The following is a 16299-nucleotide window of genomic DNA, read 5'->3' on the forward strand; positions in this document are numbered from 1 at the left end:
CCAACTGGAAATAGAGAATCAAAAACTTAGGAAGAAAATAATTGCTTGAAAATTAGAATTGGGCAAAGGGAAGTTAATGACATACAAAGAAATGATAAAACAAAAAAAAGAATAAAAAAAAGAAGAGAGTGTGAAACATCTCTATCAGAAAACAGCTGATCTGTAGAAAAGATCAAGGAGAAACAATATAAGAATAGTTGGACTACCTGAAAATTATGACTAAAAAAAATCAATACAATATTACAAGAAATTATCAAGGAAAGTACTGTGAATTTCTAGTATAAGAAGGCAAAGCAGAAATAGAAAAAAATCTACCAAACACCACCTGAAAGAGATCCAGGAGGGAAACTTACAGGGATATCATAGCCAAATTTCAAAGCTCCCCTATTAAGGAGGAAAAGGAATTAAGGAAGCAACAAAAACAACAACAAGAAACAATTTAAAGATTGTGGAGCTACAATAAGGATTACACAAAACCTAACAGCTACTGCATTGAAGGACTGTAGGTCTTGGAATACTATATTTCATAGAACAAAACAGCTGGGGTTACAAATGAGAGTAACTTACCCAGCCAGGATAAGTATGATCCTGAATGAAAAACAAATGGACATTTAATGAACTGAAAGACTTTTCAAGTATTTGTGACAAAAACAGCAGAACTTGAGGGAAAATTCTACTATAACATCCAGAAGAAATATAAGACAAACATTAAGGACCAAGTATGAGGAACTCAATAAGCTCCAACTGTTTACTTCTTATATATGAAAATATTATCAGTTCTTTTATGACTATCATTTTTATTGGGATAGTTGGAAAGAACGCCTTGGGCTGAGCCAAGTATGATGGGGTGATTCTTAAAAAGAAACTGTAGGAAAAGATAAAAAGCAGCAATTATCTCATACAAATGAGGCAAAAAAAGGAAAAATTGATGATTGAAGAAGCTAGTATGGTGGATAGTCAGTAGTGCTGAAACCTTACTCTCATTGGGAATGGGTTAAAGAGAGAACAACATATATATCTAGAAGGCTATAAAAGTCTTCTAAATTCAGAAAGAAACAAGAGGGCAAGGGGATACGATGGAAGTTGAGGATAAGGGAAGGAGTCTTGGAGGGGTGGTTAAGGTTAAGGAATAGAAGTGCAAGACAGCAGGTAGAAGTAAAGTAGAGGAATGAAGAGGGATAGGAATAGGGTGAGAAAGATAGTGAAGAAAAATAGGAAGTAGAAAAATATACAAGTAATTATAGCTTAGAATATGAATGGGATGCATTTACCCACAAAATGGAAACTGATAGCAGATTAAAATTTTGAATTCAACAATATGTTGCTTTCAGAAAATGCTATAAAAATGAGAGATATAAACATAAAATAAAGGTCAGGTGTAGAATTTATTATGTAAAAAAGCAGGGGTAGTAATCTCAATCAAAGTTAAGGCTAAAATCAATTTAATACCAAGAGAAAATTAGGGAAACTACATTAAGTATCAACCATATTATTCAAATTTGTTTTAGACCATTTCAAATAACTAGATAGTATAAAATACCTGAGAGTATACTTGCAAAACAGACACAGGAACTATACAAATATAACATAAAACATAAAAAGTTAGATATAAATAATTGAAGAAATGTTTATTGTTAATGGGTAGGTAAGCCAGTACAATTTAAAAATGATGATTTTACCTAATCTATTTAAGTAATACCATTCCAATTAAATTACTAAAAAGTTACCTTACTGAGTTAGAAAAAATAACAAAGGTGGGGGCGGAGCCAAGATGGCAGTTGGAAAGCAGGTCCCTCCAAAAACCTATACAAATGGCTCTGAACAAATTCTAGAACTGCAGAACCAACAAAATAGCAGAAGGAAACAGAGCTCCAGCCCAGGACAGCTTGGATGGTCTCTAGGTAAGGTCTATCCCATGGAACTGGGAGCAGGGTGGAGCAGAGCCCAGCATGGGCTGCGCCCAGACCAACCAGACAAGGAGCCAGGCAGAACAGGCCCTAGTGCCCTGAATCAGTGAGCTGTGGCAGTTACCAGACTTCTCAACCCACAAACACCAAAGACAATACAGAAGATTAGTGGGAAAAGGTGCAGGGGACAGAGTGAAAGCAGTTCTCAGTTTGGCCACCACCCAGGGGCAGCGGGGGAGGTGCAGCTACAGAGCTACAGCTGCAGTTGTTTCTGGCCCCAGGCCCACCTGGTGGGAGGAATTAAGTGGCAGATGAGAGTGGGAATGCAGAGCCTGTTTAACATCTGAGTCAGGTACAGGTTGGTGGTTCTTGGGGGAGGAGGAGAGCTGGTGTGGCACAGCTGGCTGTATAGAAATAGCTCTGAAAACAACAGTGCATCCCCTCAAGCTTGGAACAAAGTACTCTCTACTCTACAAGCAGTCACACCCTGACGAAAAACTCAAGGGTCAAGTAGTTGGCTGGGAACATGGCCAGGCAGCGAAAATGGACTCAGATTCAGACTCAGACTTTGGAATCTTTCTTTGGTGACAAAGAAGACCAAAACATACAGCCAGAAGAAGTCAACAAAGTCAAAGAGCCTACATCAAAAGCCTCCAAGAAAAACACGAACTGGTCTCAGGCCATGGAAGAGCTCAAAAAAGAGTCGGAAAAGCAAGTTAGAGAAGTAGAGGAAAAATTGGGAAGAGAAATGAGAATGATGCGAGAAAACCATGAAAAACAAGTGAATGACTTGCTAAAGGAGACTCAAAAAATACTGAAGAAAACAATACCTTAAAAAATAGACTAACTCAAATGGCAAAAGAGCTCCAAAAAGGCCAATGAGGAGAAGAACGCCTTGAAAGGCAGAATTAGACAAATGGAAAAGGAGGTCCAAAAGACCACTGAAGAAAATAATACCTTAAAAAAGAAATTGGAGCAAGGGGAAACTAGTGACTTGATGAGAAATCAAGATATTATAAAACAGAACCAAAGGAATGAAAAAGTGGAAGACAAGGTAAAATATCTCATTAAAAAAAAACCACTGACCTGGAAAATAGATCCAGGAGAGATAATTTAAAAATTATTGGACTACCTGAAAGCCATGATCAAAAAAAGAGCCTAGATATCATCTTTCAAGAAATTATGAAGGAGAACTGCTCCGATATTCTAGAGCCAGCAGGTAAAATAGAAATTGAAAGAATCCACAGATCGCCTCCTCAAATAGATCCCAAAAAGAAATCTCCTAGGAATATTGTCACCAAATTCCAGAGCTCCCAGATCAAGGAAAAAATACTGCAAGCAGCCAGAAAGAAATGATTTGAGTATTGTGGAAACACAATCAGAATAACACAAGATCTAGCAGCTTCTACATTAAGGGATCAAAGGGCTTGGAATATGATATTCCAGAAGTCAATGGAGCTAGGATCAAAATCAAGAATCACCTACCCAGCAAAACTGAGTGTCATGCTCCAAGGCAAAATATGGATTTTCAATAAAATAGAGGACTTTCAAGCTTTCTCAGTGAAAAGACCAGAGATGAATAGAAATTTTGACTTTAAACACAAGAATCAAGAGAAGCATGAGAAGGTAAACAGGAAAGAGAAAACACAAGGGACTTACTAAAGTTGAACTCTTTTGTTTACATTCCTACATGGAAAGATGATGTGTATGATTCATGAGACCTCAGTATTAGGGTAGCTGAAGGGAATATACAGATACATAGATAAATAGATAGATAGATACAGGGTACAGGGTGAGTTGAATATGAAGGGATGATATCTAAAAAAAAATTAAGGGATGAGAGAGGAATATATTGAGAGAGGGGAAAAGGGAGAGATAGAATGGGGTAAATTATCTCACATAAAAGTGGCAATGAAAAGCAGTTCTGTAGGAAGGGAAGAGGGGGCAGGTAAGGGGGAGTGAGTGAATCTTGCTCTCATCGGATTTGACCTGAGGAGGGAATAACATACACACTCAGTTGTGTAACTTACCCCACAGGAAAGAAGAAGGAAGAAGATAAAAAAGGGGGGACGATAGAAGGGAGGGCAGATAGAAGGAGGAGGTAATCAAAAATACTTTTGAAAAGGGACAGGGTCAAGGGAGAAAATTCAATAAAGGGGGAAAGGTTAGGAAGGAGCAAAATATAGTTAGTCTTTCACAACATGAGTATTATGGAAGGGTTTTACATTATGATACGCATGTGGTCTATGTTGAATTGCTTGCCTTCTTAGGGAGGGTGGGTGGGGAGGGAAGAGGGAAGAGAATTTGGAACTTAAAGTTTTAAAAACAGATGTTCAAAAACAAAAAAAAAAGTTTTTGCATGCAACTAGGAAATAAGATATACAGGCAATGGGGCATAGAAATTTATCTTGCCTTACAAGAAAGTAAGGGAAAAGGGGATGGGAGGAGAGTGGGGTGACAGAAGGGAAGGCTGACTGGGGAACAGGGCAACCAGAATATATACCATCTTGGAGTGGGAGGGAGGGTAGAAATGGGGAGAAAATTCATAATCCAAACTCTTGTGAAAATCAATGCTGAAAACTAAATATATTAAATAAATTAAATAAAAAAGAAATATTAAAAAAAGAAAAAATAATAAAGTTAATTTGGAAGAACAAAAGGTCAGTAACTTCAAAGAAACCAGAGGGGGTAAAAAGGTAAAGGAAGCAGATTCAGTAGTATCAGACCTTAAACTATATTATAAGGTGAGAGCATTGTTGAGGTGTAAAATGGATAATTTTGATTATTTTAAATTAAAATTTTTTGTACAAATAAAACCCATGCAGGCAAGAATAGAAGGAAAGCAGAAAATTGGAAAAAAAAAAACTTACATAGATAGTCTCTCAGATTGAAGGTGATTGGGTTGGAATATTGCTGTGGTGTAGGAAATGATGAGTGAGTTGATTTAGAAAAACATGGAAAGACTAGGACTTAAGAGCTATCCACCTTCAGAGAAACAGAGTGGCAATAAGCATAGTATGGTCTTATGTGTATGAGTGTATGTGTGTGTGTTTATTGATACCTATATGTATGTGTATGTATGTGTGTATAAATACATATGTTTATGTATGTGTGTGTATCTGTGCTTAATTATAGCCTTCTTGGGGAGAGGGAGGGGAAAAATAAAGTAAAAAGTGCACAGCAGAGAACATAAGAAAACCTACAAGGAAGCAAAGAAAAGCTGGACCACTTTGAAAACAATGTGTAGTATCTATTATATAGATTTTCTTGAAATGGAAATTTATTGTTTAAATTGAATCCTCTGTTCTGCTGTGTACATGAGAATTTTTTTTTCTTTTCTTATTTTTTATTTAAGTTTAGAATAAATTTAAAAACAAAAGCCGCAAGCCTCTCTGGTCACTGTCCCATAAAAGGAAATGAGTAGCCCATACCTTACACTTGCCATTTGACTGCTTCCCATCAAACTCTAGTTACACAAAAGACACAGATCATGAGTAGCAGTAAAACACATTTATCCAAGCAAATAGCAAACAGAAGTTTGCAATCATAGAATTTAAACAGATTAGAATATCCCCCAAAATGCAGAGTGAATAAGTTTTCTCAGTGGAAACAAGCTATCTTAGCTCGAACCAAGAGCTGAGATATATCTTAGCTCTTGGGGGGTAGGTTGATGATCTAGTTTTACCTATTTGGCTTCTACTTCCAAAGGCTGTTTTTCTCACTGCATATATCTGTAGTCAGTTACTAAGTCATCTCTTGAAGAAGAAAAGAAAAGTGTATCTCTTATCTCCAATTTCTTGCATAAACTCCTCCCTCTACAGTCATGCAGTGTTGCTCTCCTCCATTTAGGAGAGTATCATGAAAAATTCCCCACTTTTGACTGGAAACTCCAAGTATATTCAAATTCATCCTGGTCATACTATTGATTATTAAATTATTTACTTGAGGGCAATAAATATCTCTTGTCTAAACATTTTATTTTCTCTCTCTTTAGATAGAATGGGCTAATAGATACTTGCTCTATTTTATTATGTTGTAATTTGTTTCATGCTAAAGTTATAATTTAGGGGAAAAGTCAAGGACATTTAAAATAATATTTTTAGCAATAGTTTTTTGATTAAGAAAAAAATAAAAATATTGTTAATTTCTTTTCTTAAAGTTGAACATAATTTACTTTTCTACTTTGTTTTCTACCAGCACAAGAATCTCCATTTTACAATTTTACCCATTGCAGCTAGTTTTCACATTATAAATTATGCCTTCTATATCTTATAGTCATGGATGTCATATCCAATATATCCCTCAAACATCTGCACACATCATTTATGTCTTACCTTTATAGAGGATACATTTTTACAGAGCCAAATTTTTTTAACACAAGACATAAAATTGAGATTTTGGCAGTGGAATACCAGTACCCACAGGTAGGCATCTGCAGGTGTTTGCATGAAAGAAGCCATTGAAAATCTGTGCAAAATAAGAAGCTTTCTTCAGCAACAGAATTTAACCTTTGTAAACTCTGTGTGTGTGTGTGAGAGAGAGAGAGAAAGAGAGAGAGAGAGAGAGAGATTGTAAGATAGCAACATAGAAAAAAGTAAGTGTCCATTTGCGTAATAAATGTTCTAATTGAATTTAATTTCTATGAACTATCCCACTGTTCTCCACTTCTTTCTCTATCGTGGGTGCTGGAGAGCTCACCCTATTCTAACATAGCTAGGCTAGAGTGGAAGGTACAATACTTCTTCCTGTGCTTTATGCAAGAGTTGAAAGATAGTTAAGAATTCGCCACGCTCCTACTATGCACCAGACACTATGCTAAGAAATGGGGACCTCTCCCAAAATGCCTATTCAAGGATCTCTCTGACCTGTACTTCTCAGCCAGCTAAAGGAACCATGGTCTGAGTTGGAGCTAGCAGTAGCTTTTGTGCAGTGATTTTTCTCCCTATGTATCCTCTGCTAGAGACTCCTTGTTTGTCAGAGAACATTTTTTTTTTGAAAAATCCTCTTTTTTGAATGCACTCAGGTCTCCAGGTTAAGGAAAACACTTCCACTAAGATCTAGAAGCACAGTAGAAGGAAGAAATTCTGCCCTCCACTTGGTCAAGCAGTTTGAGAGTCCTAGGGCAAACATCCATTGGAAGCAGATCTAATAGAAAATCTCCTTGAGAGCCATCCTGCCCCCTAGAGAACTCCCCATCTTCCCTAGTGATGTAGCTGAGTTTATCTCTCAATTAAGACTCAGAGAATTCCTGAAATGATGACAGTGAAGGTACTTTTCTATCAGCATAATTTGCCCTCTTGGAGAGATAACTGCTTACTTGTTTCAAAAATTAAGAAATCCCATGCCCCTGCTTTGCCACCTTGAAGATTCTCTAATTTTGACCCAATTTGTGGTTTTTCTGACCTGGCATTTTCTGGCTTCTCTGATATACTCAGCTTTCTGAGTATATATTTTATGTAGTCAGGCAGTCAGAATTAGACATGAAGGGACTGCAGTCAAAGCTGGCAAGGAGAGAACATCACTATGTGACAATAAGGTTAGGAAGAATAGGTGTTAGGTGATGGCATCAGAAGTGAAGAGAAACAAGTAGTGTCCAAACTGAGGGCTGAAAATGAAAGAAATAGAAGATTTGTTATACCAGTGAAGATAGGTACTAATAAGGTAGGCTGGGATGCATATACCAAGGAACAGAATAAACCTGAAAGTGAAGCTTCAGAATGAATCAAAGGTGTCAGGAAAGCCAAGTAGAACTGACTCAACCAGGAAGGAAGCTGTCATACTGACAGTTTACCATGCTTGGGGCAAGGTGTGATAAAGCATCATCTTGTCATAGATATGTGTGTGCCAGACATAACACATTAAAGGGGCCATGTTCCTAGACATTGGAATCCATGCACCATGCCTTTGTTCCTCTCACATAGCCTTGATTATGATTTTCAAATATCCTTCTGTTTCACGTGGTTTGCCTTCTCTGGTGAAACATTGGCCCATGTCTCATCATTTGCTGACCCCTAAGCTATCTTCACGCCTATCCAAGACCCAGACAACTGCAACATCAACTGTCAGTTGAGTCATCTGATTAGCATCAATAACCACATGAAGTAGCCAGTTGCAATAGCTGTACCTTCAGTATGCCCCTTCTAACTATCTATAAGCCTAATTATGCTCTCTCCCATTAGTCATCTTTAATATTGAATTGACCTTGTGTTGATCATAGGTCTTACAACTTCCAGAGTTTTTGTTTTTATAGAATGAATATTATATAAATTGCTCTCCCAGTTCTGCTCATTTAATTCTTCATTAGTTTATAGAAGTCCTTAAATTTTCAATTTTACAGCATTTATGTTATAGTATAAATTGTTCTGGTTCTGTTTATTTCACTCTGTATTAGTTCATGGTAAGGGTTTCCATGTCTTTCGGAAATTATTTATTTCTTCATTTCCTATAGAACAATAGAGCTCCAGTCACATTCTTATTCTACAGTTCATTCAGCCATTCATCAATAGATGGGCATACTTTTAGTTTACAATATGTCTTTGCTACCACAAAAAATGCTGCAGGCCCACATTGCCAACTACCTATCAGTCATTTTAACTGAATGGTCTGTAGGCATCTCATTGACACCAACTGTTTCCTATTCCTCACACATGACATATCTTCCCTTGTCACACTACTTATACACTGACTGTACCCTCACGCTTGGAATGCAGACGAAAACAGAAAGAATCCAGAGACCACACTTGAAAGAAAGTCCAAACTAAAACACAGAAAAGACATAAGCAAAAAATAGAGTTTCCACGTACCTCAGCTTTGAGTTCCTCATATCAATGAAATCACAGGTATATTTCCTTTCCTTCTCCTGTTGCTTTGGAGCAACTCTTTTATTTGCTACTCTAAAGAGAACTTGTGAACCATCCTTTATTTTATCTGGAACTTCCTTGAGTTTTCTCGTTTCATTAATATTGTGAATGTCAATATTAGTGGTTTAGCTCCTTAAATAGTATTTCCGCTTATTGGCCAATGGGCATGTAGCTTGCATTATTTTTTAACTAACAAGTATTTATTTTATTTTCCTCTCACTTTTCCCTGATACTAAGAAAATAAAAATAAAAACAAAACCCTTGTAGCGTATGCAGAGTAAAGCAAGACAAATTCTTACATTGTTTATGTCCATAAATACACGTCTCATTCTGCAAATTGAGTCTATCACCGCTCTTTCTGGAAGTGGATAACTTTCATTATAGGTCCTCTGGAATCATGATTGGTCACTGTGTTGAGAAGAGTTCACTTTTTTATTGTTATGTTTATTGTATAAACTGTTCTACTGGTTCTTTCTTCAGTCTGCATCAGTTCATTTACATATTCCCAAGTTTTTTGGTTTTTTTTTCTGAAACTGTCTCCATTATTTCTTAGGGCAAATTAATATTTTATTACATTGATATACTATAACTTGTTCTGTCATTCCCCAATTGATGGGTACTCCATTAGTTTGAATCAGTTTCTTTATAGGTCTTAGAAATAAGACTTTTAGCAGAGAAATGTGCTATAAGGATTTTTCCACCAGTTAACTTTTTCTTCTAATCATAGCTTCATTGGTTTTATTTATTGCAAAGATGACAAGGTGGTACAAAGGATAGAGCACCAGACCTGGAGTCAGGAAGACCTGAATTAAAATCCAGCCTCAGACATTTACTAGCAGTGTGACCCTGAGCAAGTCACTTAACCCTGTTTGTCTTACTTTCCTCATCTATAAAATGAGCTACAGAAGGAAATGGAAAACCCCTCTAGTATCTTTGTCAAAAAAATGACAAAATGGGGTCACAAAGAGTCAGACACAACTGAACAACAACAACAATCAAAATTATCTATTTTACCTACTATGATCCTCTACATTCCTTGTTTGGTCACATCCATAGATCTGAAAATTAATTTCTTCCTTGCTCCGCTGGTTTGTTTATGATGTGACCTTTTATATTTGTCCTGTATCAATTTGGAGCTTATTTTGATACATGGTGTTGCTCTCAACCTAATTTCATCCAGATTACTTTCCAGTTTTCCCAGCAGTTTTTGCCAAAGTGTGTCCTTACACCAGTACCTAGAGTCTTTGGGTTTATTAAACATTAGAGGAGTTATTTGCTTGTTATAGTCCTAATTTCTTCTATTGCTTAACCTCTTTATTTCTTAACTAGTACCAACTTGTTTTGATGATTACTACTTTCTAGTATAGTTTGAGATCTGTTTCTGCTAGGTGCCTTTCCTTTCCTTTTTTTCATTATTTTCCTTGAAATTCTTGACCTTAACAACATTTTTTCCAGCTCTATAATGTAAACTGTTGGTAGTTTGATTGGTATGGTACTGAATAAATTAATTTAGGCAGTATTATAATTTTTATGATATTGGCTTGGTCTATCCATGAACAATGAATGTTTTTCCAGTTACTTGGGTATGCATTCACTTCCATAAAGTGTTTTGTAGTTGATTTCATATAGTTCCTGTGTATATCTTGGTAGATAGACTATCACATATTTTATGCACTTCCCTTTCTATCACTTCTTGGATTTTGTTGACTATATTTATAAATGCTTATAATTTATGTGCATTTATTTTGTATTTTGCTCTTTTGCTAAAATTATTGTTTTGGTTAATTTTAGTTGGTTCTTTATTGTTATCTAAGTAGAGCATCATATCCTTAGCAAAAGTAATAATTCTATTTCCTCTTTGGCTATGCTTATTTCTTTCACTTCCTTTTCTTGTTTTGTTGCTAGGTTTTCTAAGATAAAGGACATCCTTGATTTACCCCTGATCTTATTTTGAAAGGCTTCTGGTTTATCCCCAGTATATATAATGTTGACTTTTAGCTTTAGATAAATAGTCCTTATTCTGTTAAAGAGAGATCCATTTTTTTTCTATGTTTTTAGTGTTTCAAATAGAAATAGTTGTATTTTCTCAAAAACTTTTTCTGTATCTATCAATATAATCATATGATTTTTGCTGGTTTTATTGTTAATATGGACTGTTGTTTTGAGAGTTTTCCTAATATTGAACTAACTCTGCTCTAACCCTAATATAAATAAAACTTGGTAATGGTGTATAATCTTTTTGATATGTTCTATAAGCTCTTTGCTTATATTCTATTTAAAATTTTTTGCATCAATGTTCATTAAGGAAATTGTTCTATAGTTTTCTTTCTTTGTTATAACTCTCCCTGGCTTAAATATGAAGACCATTTTTGTATCTTAGAAATAATTCAGTAGCATCAGTTTAATACTTATAAACAATTCAAGAACTAGGTGATTCTTAGCATCCCAAGGATGTATGCTTAGATTTAGGCTTAGCTTTTCCATAAAAATTATAATTCTAAATTTTGTTATAGGAAATAATACATGTTAAGGAAAAATATATCACATTTTTCATGTCACCAACATGCATTTTATTACACTGGAAATTACATAGGCAATATAGTTTATTTTCAAATTCAGTGATGGATTAACCTTAATAAGCTAGGAATGTTTGTGATATACAGTATGAAAATAAGTTTAAAGCATACTTGATTATTTTTGTAGTATATTTTCCTCTCATTATTTTATTATTTTACCCTTATTAATTGAAGCATGTAAAATGTCATCCATCAAACCAAGTTACTTTTTAACTTTGAAGAGTGAGGCAAATTATGTAGGCTAGAACAGATAAACATAGGTCAGAAATTAATTTGGAACAGATGTCATGCACTGTTGCATCATCTGACTAGTGAAATTTAAGGAAGGTTTGTAATTAAAATAGCATCAGAAAAAATTAAATTCCCAGATATGATAATGAACCTCAATTAGGCAAAAATTGTATTTCCTTTTTATATTTCATCTACTCAGAAAAGTGCAATCACTTTAATTTATATACTAACCCTTAAAGTGTAAGAATATTATATAAAATGAAGCCATTTATTCCATGTTGTGGAGTCACTAGATATGTGAGATCAAGAGTCTAGTCCTATCTCACTAATTCCATTAAAAAACCTGAGCAAATCCCTTTTTGCTTCAACTTTCCATTATAAGAAATGTTGGTCACTCTGGTCCTACCTACTTTTGAAGGATATAAGACTACATGTATCATTGTACTAACTTGTGTAGTGATAAGAGCCCTGCCTTTGGAATCTAAGGACCTACATTTGAATCCAGGCCTTACTACTTCCCAACTCAATCCTGACCTTTCAGGACCTCAGTTTTGCCAGATGTCAAAGGAAGAGGGTAAGCTAGATGATCCTGAGATCACTTGCAGTTCCAAATCCTCTGTATCCTGCTGACCCTTCATTGATATTCCTTAACTGACAGTTTTGTTGGAGACAGCCGGTATCAACTTCAGAATGAGATCATTGGACAAGCTAGAGAGCTAAATGTATTGCCATGTATTTCTCTAGAAGCTTTACAATTTTTATAGAATTCTTTATAAGTATTAACTCATTATTTCCTTAGTGGTAAGTTTCAGAGAAGAGAGAGGAAAAACTCCTCTGTCCTAAGAATCATTTCCACTGGCCAATGATAAGAACAAGAGTGTCCCTGACAGGAGGGGAGGAGAAGGGAATTGCAAGGAAAAGTCCAGTCTGTATCACACTAGAAGTTTTTTAAACAACTTTGCAAGGCACAGAGGAAAAAATTTTGATTAATGTACAAGAAGCTATATAAATTACAAAGCCCATCAACCTTACTCGTCAGTATATAAACTCAGCAGCTTGCAACATGTCTATTATACTTTGATACTCCAAACAGACTTTTCTGTAACATTTTCTCTAACATCCTAATCAATGGATATATTTTCCTCATTTTTTTACACTAAAGCTTCACTGTACAAGTGTTGAGATCTTTCCCTATAACACAGGGAAGTGTATTGATAGTTCTCTCTCCTTCTTATATGAGTGATGAACTAAGAGTACTACTTTCACAGGCCTATGGGCCCTAGAGATGACTATAGCCTGTTATTGATCAGCTGATTGAAGATAAATGGCAAAGCTCCTTGTATTGCAGATTACATCATTAACATGGTCAGTAAACCATGAATTGTTCAATAAGGCGTTTATCTTTTTTCATTTTACTGCTGCTCTTTTATCATTTTTATTATAAAGGACAAAATTACCCACACTAACAAGAAAAATCAGTTTTAAAGAGATCAGAGGAAGGTAAAGTAATATGTGCAAAGTTGTCAGAAATAACCGAATGAAATCTGATGGCTTGATGATATTTAGTTTGTTCTTTTAACTGAAGGAAATATAGAATTTTGACCATCATTTTTCTTTCTCTGTTTCTCTTCCAGTTTCCATTTGCTGCATGTTTATTAGAAGCAATAATGGAAAAAATAAATGAGAAGAAGAAACTAGTTGAAGACTATATTAAATTTATGAAAGCTGTTGGATGATATCGCAATGGACTGTTTTTCAAAATACAAAAAGTATTTTTATGTGGCATGATTGGAAAAACATGAATTGTAATCTGATACAGTAACTATTCCAACTATCAATAGTCAGGTTCAATACAAAAAATAGGAATCTGTGAAACTAATTAATTGTCAAACAAGTGAAATTAATTAGGTGCATAACCATTTAAAAGGAAATAGTGTAGTATTTGATTGTTGAATACAAATATTGCCATAAATCAATGCAAACTTAAAAATGATTTTCCTTCCAGTGCGTTAGAAATCTGAACAAGCTGAGAACGTACGAATTGACTTAAGTACACAGAGGAACCAGCAGATACTCAGGATCTATAATGTTGAGGTTTTAGGAAGAAAAAATGCTGAGATTTTTTTTTCTCTTAACAAGGCTACAAGATGTATTGTCTTTCATAGAAGTTAGTGTATAATTTGCTTTGTAAACAAATACATAATGAAGCATCATAAGTTAAGGATAAGCTGTTAATAAAGTAATAAATTTTATGATCCAACTGTATTTGTATTCATTGAATCATGTAGGAAGTACTTTATTCTAGAAATATTTTGCAAAAAATGAAAATAATGTTTTCTTTTTTGGCCAAAATTTTGTGTGGTCATATAAATTTTCATGGGACCACAAGCCCAGGATGTGAAAGGCCTACAAAAGTCAAGTTGTGAACAAATGAGTATTTTAAAGAAAAATAAAATTTCAATCCCTAATAGTAATAATATTATTAATGAAGTATTATACTTATTGAAGTGACAAAAGTCAATCACCAAAGACTTACCGTGTTTGTCATGTTGGAAGGATGGTGACAGATCTATGAGAGTGAGCCCCACTAGAGCCTAACCTTCAGCTCGGCGTTGGCTGCTGCTGTCCCCTTGAGAACGCGGCAGTTACCTTTACCCTGATTTGTTAGGAAGCTGTTATGAAAATAAAACAACATTAGAGGTGTCCAAGTATTTTAAAAACTTAAAGAATGATGAATTTACAAAGTACTTATTATTTGGAGGGCAACATAGACAGGATCTATATCTATAGAATGCCAAGATGCCTTGTCTTTAAGAAGACGGCTGACTGCCTAAAATTGTATTATTGTCACCACTCATGAATTTAAACTTCCATTTTTAGTTTGCCTTATTTAAATTACTCATTTTAATTTCTGAAATTCATAATTAAAATGTTCTCAAATCCTGTCAGACATACACAGATCATAGTTTCTTGCTCTTCTGTTGTACTCATAAACAAGGTAATCCTATGCTCACCAGTTAACAAATAGAAAATCAGAAGCTGGAGAATACTTCAACAAATTTTTAAGGTTGTAACAGGGAGGCAGAGGGCAAAAGTGCCTGTCCCTAAACTACCTCTATGGCATGTATCATATTACAAAGACACTCCAAACCAAAGTACTTGCCTCGCCCCTCGAATTGCTTCTCCTTTTGATTTCCTCATCATTGTTAATGATACTACCATTTTCCCATTTTCCAGACTCAAAACCTCAAAGCCATCTTTGGCTCCTCCCTCTCCCTTGCACTCCACGTGAGATCAGCTCATTCTATTTTTCTTTTATCTTTTTACCACTCTAGTCTACGCCATTATTCCCTCTTACATAAACCATTAAAATACTGCTCTAAATATTTCCCTGCCTCAAGCCTCTCCCCTAACACCAATTCATTTCAGTGCAACGGTGATAGGACAAAGCTGCCTCAGCTTCGCAGACACAGTTTTGTCCTCTCACAGCAACAAACCTTTACAAATTATCTGCTATGTACAAAACACTTATGCTAGCTGATGGGGATACAAAGAAAGAAAGAAAACAGCCTGTGCCCTCCAGGACTGTCCATTGTACTGGAAGTATACAACATGTACTCAGGTAAGTGACTAGAAGGTGATTTAAGCAGGAAGAGAGCACACAAGTGGGAGACTAAGGAGGGATTCATGAAGGCAACAACACCTGAGCTGAGCTTTGGAGGAAGACAATGAGTCTGAAAAGAGCTGTTAAGGAGGGAGGATATCACAGGCATGAAAGATGGTTCATGTTAAGGCTGAGAGATGGATGATAAAACACTTAGTTCTGGAACAACCAGGAGTGGCTTGGCTGGGATGTAGAGGGTGTATGTGAAATCAGGTCAGAAATGTAGGTTGAAGCCAGATTATAGAGGGCCTTGAGTGCCAGCCTGAGGTGTTTACATTTTATTTTAGAAGCAATGGAGATCCAGGGAAGATTTTTTAAGGGCAGTTGTGTGCCTAAACCTGTTCCTGAGAAAGGTTACACCTGTGTGGAAGAGATTGGTGAGTCAAATGAATGGGAGAAGAAAAACAAATTAAGGAGTGATTTCAGTAGTTTAGATGAGGTAATGAAGGTCTGAGCTAGAGTAGTGGTTGGGTGAGTGACTAAGAGGAGACTGATTCAAGGAATTTTGTGGAGGTAAAATTAATAGCATTTGATAACCAACTGATGGGGTCAGGTTAGGCTGAGGAAGTGGAAAGATCCAAGAATCACTCCAAGGTTATGATACTAGGTGAGTGAGAACATGATGTGCCCCCAAAATAAATATACAAAAAATTGGCGAAATGCACAATTCCCCCCAAAGATAAATGGTCAGTGAAGATGAAAAGTTTTTCAAAGCAGAATTGCAAACTATTAATGACTACATGAAACCATGTTCCAGATAACTAACAGGAAGAGAAATGTAAATTAAACAACTTTGATGTTTCACCTCACAGCATGAAAATTGGCAAAGATTGAAAAAAGAAAGGCAGTTAACCTTGGAAGGGTCATGGAAACACATGCCTACCACTTACTATTGGTTGAGCTATGAAGTAGTAACAACCATTTCAGATATCAATTTGAAATTAATAAAAAGTGATTATACTGTTAATATCCTTTGATCCAGCTATCTCCCTATTGGGAATATTATCAAGTGGCATGGTACTCTGACCACTAAAATGATGTTAACTCTAAGTAATGGGAAA

At 35.5% G+C, this 16299-nt stretch overlaps 1 protein-coding gene across 1 annotated transcript in view; it reads left to right on the forward strand.

The window, feature by feature from the left end:
• Nucleotides 1-13310, forward strand: part of CNTLN (centlein) — a 440159-nt gene extending 426849 nt beyond the window's left edge. The window contains exon 29 of the mRNA XM_036739595.1: nucleotides 13209-13310. Within this exon, the coding sequence (XP_036595490.1) occupies nucleotides 13209-13310 (102 nt within the window). The remainder of the gene's footprint in view (nucleotides 1-13208) is intronic.
• Nucleotides 13311-16299: the final 2989 nt, after the last annotated feature.

This window comes from Trichosurus vulpecula, chromosome 9 (assembly GCF_011100635.1).
Source record: "Trichosurus vulpecula isolate mTriVul1 chromosome 9, mTriVul1.pri, whole genome shotgun sequence".
NCBI lineage: Eukaryota > Metazoa > Chordata > Mammalia > Diprotodontia > Phalangeridae > Trichosurus > Trichosurus vulpecula.